The sequence below is a fragment of the Coregonus lavaretus genome, assembly GCF_964263955.1.
Source record: "Coregonus lavaretus genome assembly, contig: HAP1_SCAFFOLD_4480, whole genome shotgun sequence".
Classification (NCBI taxonomy): Eukaryota; Metazoa; Chordata; class Actinopteri; order Salmoniformes; family Salmonidae; genus Coregonus; species Coregonus lavaretus.
Window position 1 is genome coordinate 1 of NW_028157628.1, and position 5000 is coordinate 5000.

A 5000-nucleotide genomic window follows, 5' to 3' on the forward strand; every position below is an offset into this window, starting at 1 on the left:
AGATAGATGATAGCTAGAGAGAGAGAGAGATCTAGATAGACAGTTAGGTATCTAGAGAGAGAGAGAAAGAGAGTTAGATATCTAGATAGAGAGCGAGAAATAGTTAGATATCTAGATAGACAGGTATCTAGAGAGATAGGTTTAGATATCTAGATATTATTTTAGCTTGATTCTGCAATGCAGCCATGTCATGTCTAACTCACTGACTACTGTAACAGTTCCCATGGTGATGATATAACGTATTCCTTCCTGTTCCTCCCCCAGGCGGAGACAGCGGCCAATAGGATCTGCAAGGTGTTGGCTGTGAACCAGGAGAATGAGCAGCTGATGGAGGACTACGAGAAGCTGGCTAGTGATGTGAGCCCTCTGTCCCTCCTCTGTCCTCCTCCCCTTAATGTCCCTGCACCACCCTCTCTCCCACCTCTCTGCCCCCTCTCCCTGCTTCCCTCACCACCTCCTCTCCTCTCCCTGCTCCCCTCACCACCTCCTCTCCTCTCCCTGCTCCCCCCACCTCCTCCTCCTCCTTCTCCCAGTCCAGAGGCTTGTTGCTATGACAGTGTAGAGACCGTAGAGACTCAGACCTCACCAGGTCACACCACACAGGTGACACGATGTTCAGGGTGACAACCAAGTATCAGATATATACAACAATATGTTTAGGATGTCCACCAAGTATCAGAAATATACAACAATATGTTTAGGATGACAACCAAATATAATAAATATACAATATGTTTAGAATGATAACCAAGTATCAGATATATACAACAATATGTTTAGGAGGACAACCAAGTATCAGAAATATACAATATGTTTAGGAGGACAACCAAGTATCAGAAATATACAATATGTTTAGGAGGACAACCAAGTATCAGAAATATGATAAGTGTAAAGGCACAAAATGAGTAGCCTGGGTACCAGATCTGTTTGTGCCATCATGCCACTCCTTGAAACTCCTTGTCATGTTTAGCATGATAAGGAGTGGGTGGAATGATACCACAAACAGATCTGGGTCCAGGCTAACAAATGAGAACAGCAGGTAGAATTGTGCTCAATTAATTAGCTTCCTACTTTCTGACTGTGCTAAATACATTAGTTATTCACTATTAGTAACAACATTCTCTCTCTCTCTCTCTCTTTCTCTCTGTCTTTCTTTCTTTCTTTCTCTCTGTCTGTCTTTCTCTCTCTTTCACTCTCTCTCTGTCTCTTTCACTCTCTCTCTCTCTCTCTCTCTCTCTCTCTCTCTCTCTCTCTCTCGCTCTCTTGCGCTCTCTCTCTCCATTCCCTTTCTCATTGTTTTAACCTCACCTTTACCACTCCTTGTTTGCCCTTGCTGCCCCATTATACCTGCACTGTCTGTCCCCTCTCCCTAAATCATAGCTCTTGGAGTGGATCCGTCGCACCATCCCCTGGCTGGAGAACCGTGCCCCAGAGAACACCATGCAGGCTATGCAGCAGAAGCTGGAGGACTTCAGGGACTATCGCCGCCAACACAAACCCCCCAAGGTTTGATTCCCGCTGGGGGCCAACGCCCACTTGGATTGTTATAATCGTGTCACTAATTCCTTATTCTGTATTTTGTGTTGTATGAAGGAGGGTTGACCTTTTAAAAGAGACAACGGTTTAATAATAATACGAAAAATGTATGCAAGTGTGACTGTTAAATGATGTGTGTTTTTACTATGATATTAAGGTCCAGGAGAAGTGCCAGCTGGAGATTAACTTCAACACCCTGCAGACCAAGCTGAGGCTGAGCAACAGGCCTGCCTTCATGCCTTCTGAGGGGAAGATGGTGTCAGTATGTAGCCTAGTTGGTATACTACATAGTGCACTAAACACATACCTCTCTTTCGCGCTCTCGCTGTGTCTCTCTCTCTCTCTCTCTCTCTCTCTCTCTCTCTCTCTCTACCACCCCTCTCTCTCTCTCGCTCTCTCACTCTCTCTCTTGCTGTCTCTCTCTCTCTCTCCCCCTCTCTCGCCCCCCCCTCCCTCTCTCTCTCTCTCTCTCTCTCTGTCTCTCTCTCTCTCTCTCGCTGTCTCTCTCTCTCCCCCTCTCTCTCTCCCCTCTCTCTCTCTCTCTCTCTCTCTCTCTCTCCTCCTCTCTCTCTCTCTCTCTCTTCTCTTCTCTCTCTCTCTCTCTCTCTCTCCTCTCTCTCTCTCTCTCTCTCTCTCTCTCTCCTCTCTCTCTCTCTCTCTCTCTCTCTCTCTAACTCTCTCTCCCTCTCTCCTCTCTCTCTCTCTCTCTCTCTCTCTCTCTCTCTCGCTGTCTCTCTCTCTCCCCTCTCTCTCTCTCTCTCTCTCTTCTCCTCCTCTCTCTCTCCCTCTCTCTCTCTCTCTCTCTCTAACTCTCTCTCCCTCCCTCTCTTTCTATCTCTTTCTCTCCCCCTCTCTTTCTCTCTCTCTGTCTTCACATGCTTACTCTGTCTACCACGCTGATGCTGATGCTGATGCTGGATCCTGTCTGTTTGGTTGTGTGTTACAGTGTCTCTGTTCAGTAGAAACTGTGAAAAGGAAAAACCTGCAACTCACTGAAATATTCTTTAAGTTTCTATGTTCTTTAGCAGCACAAGCCGAGGTCCAACTCTATTTCTGTGCAGGACGTCTCTAACGCGTGGGGCGGTCTGGAGGGGGCGGAGAAGGGTTATGAGGAGTGGCTCCTCAACGAAATACGTCGGCTTGAGAGACTCGACCACCTGGCCGAGAAGTTTCGGCAGAAAGCAGCCATCCACGAAGCCTGGACTGAAGGTACCAGAGCAAGGCTAAGCACTTCTATTTCCTTTTGACCATTTTAATTGAAAACAAACATTTATAAGTGACCTTAAGGGGCAATCCGCAGTTAAAACAATAACAAAACTCTTCCTCGCCACTGTTTCGGCCACTCGCCAATTCATATACATAGCTATGGATTTAAGGACTGATCATCCATGATATCAACATTTTAGTTTTAACCATGTTTTGAGAATATATATTGTTATATTTGTATTTTATTATGAATTTTTTTAGGGGGTAGATCAGCTTTAATATTGCAGATAGATTGTGGCTTCCATCAACGTAATTGTCCGCATCATTTCCAATCCCCCATATATTTTTTTGGGTAAATATATTTATATATACAGTACCAGTCAAAAGTTTGGACACACCTATTAATTCAAGGGTTTTTCAATATTTTTACTATGTTCTACATTGTAGAATAATAGTGAAGACATCGAAACTATTAAATAACATGTATGGAACATGTAGTAACCAAAAAAGTGTTAAACAAATCAAAATATATTTTATATTTGAGATTCTTCAAATAGCCACCCTTTGCCTCGATGACAGCTTTGCACACTCTTGGCATTCTCTCAACCAGCTTCATGAGGTAGTCACCTGGAATGCATTTCAATTAACAGGTGTGCCTTCTTAAAAGTTAAGTTGTGGAATTTCTTTCCTTCTTAATGCGTTTGAGCCAATCAGTTGTGTTGTGACAAAGTAGAGGTGGTATACAGAAGATAGCCCTATTTCTTAAAAGACCAAGTCCATATTATGGCAAGAACAGCTCAAATAAGCAAAGAGAAACAACAGTCCATTATTACGTTAAGACATGAAGGTCAGTCAATCCGGAACATTTCAAGAACTTTGAAAGTTTCTTCAAGTGCAGTCGCAAAAACCATCAAGCGCTATGATGAAACTGGCTCTCATGAGGACCGGCACAGGAATGGAAGACTCAGAGTTACCTCTGCTGCAGAGGATAAGTTCATTAGAGTTACCAGCCTCAGAATTGCAGCCCAAATAAATGCTTCACAGAGTTCAAATAACAGACACATCTCAACATCAACTGTTCAGAGGAGACTGTGTGAATCAGGCCTTCATGGTCGAATTGCAGCAAAGAAACCACTACTAAAGGACACCAATAAGAAGAAGAGACTTGCTTGGGCAAGAAACACGAGCAATGGACATTAGACTGGTGGAAATGTGTCCTTTGATCTGGAGTCCAAATTTGAGATTTTTGGTTCCAACCGCCATGTCTTTGTGAGACGCGGTGTGGTGTGAACGGATGATCTCTGCATGTGAATTTCCCACCGTAAAGCATAGAGGAGGAGGTGTTATGGTGTGGGGGGTGCTTTGCTGGTGACACTGACTGTGATTTATATAGAATTCAAGGCACACATAACCAGCATGGCTACCACAGCATTCTGCAGTAATACACCATCCCATCTGGATTGGTTTTAGTGGGACAATCATTTGGTTTTCAACAGGACAATGACCCCAACACACCTCCAGGCTGTGTAAGGGCTATTTTACCAAGAAGGAGAGTGATGGAGTGCTGCATCAGATGACCTGGCCTCCACAATCCCCCGATCTCAACCCAATTGAGATGGTTTGGGATGAGTCGGACCGCAGAGTGAAGGAAAAGCAGCCAACAAGTGCTCAGCATATGTGGGAACTCCTTCAAGACTGTTGGAAAAGCTTTCCAGGTGAAGCTGGTTGAGAGAATGCCAAGAGTGTGCAAAGCTGTCAAGGCAAAGGGTGGCTATTTGAAGAATCTCAAATATAAAATATATTTAGATTTGTTTAACACTTTTTTGGTTACTACATGAGTTTTGATGTCTTCACTATTATTCTACAGTGTAGAAAATAGTAAAAATAAAGAAAAACCCTTGAATGAGTAGGTGTGTCCAAACCTTTGACTGGTACTGTATATCAAAAATATATATATAATATATATATATAATATTTATATATATATAAAAAATCCTGTTTATCCTATTTTCCATAATTAACAAATAATATTCGTAATAATGTAGGCAGTTCATGCAAAGGATTGTTACCTCTAACCATCACAAAAATTACATTTTTGGCAAGCAATTATTATTTTAGCAAAAACTGGCAAAAATGGGGAGATTTGATAAACCATTGTCAATTCCTAAGTGATGGAGATCAGATCCACCCCCTTCCCCTGAAACACACACACGCTGGTCCCCCGTTGTAACCATTTTCCCAAGCATCTCTGTGCAGTC

The 5000-nt window shown here is 43.2% G+C and overlaps 1 protein-coding gene across 2 annotated transcripts in view; it reads left to right on the top strand.

Moving 5' to 3' along the window:
- Positions 1–267: 267 nt before the first annotated feature.
- The window catches only part of LOC311125148 (alpha-actinin-1), a 20020-nt gene continuing 15287 nt past the window's right edge, over positions 268–5000 (top strand). The window contains exons 1-4 of one of the 2 annotated variants that reach the window (XM_084199212.1): positions 268–357; positions 1381–1506; positions 1694–1798; positions 2598–2745. In XM_084199212.1, the coding sequence (XP_084055338.1) occupies positions 328–357; positions 1381–1506; positions 1694–1798; positions 2598–2745 (409 nt within the window). In that variant the 5' untranslated portion in view covers positions 268–327. The remainder of the gene's footprint in view (positions 358–1380; positions 1507–1693; positions 1799–2597; positions 2746–5000) is intronic. The other variant, XM_084199211.1, reaches the window with a different exon arrangement.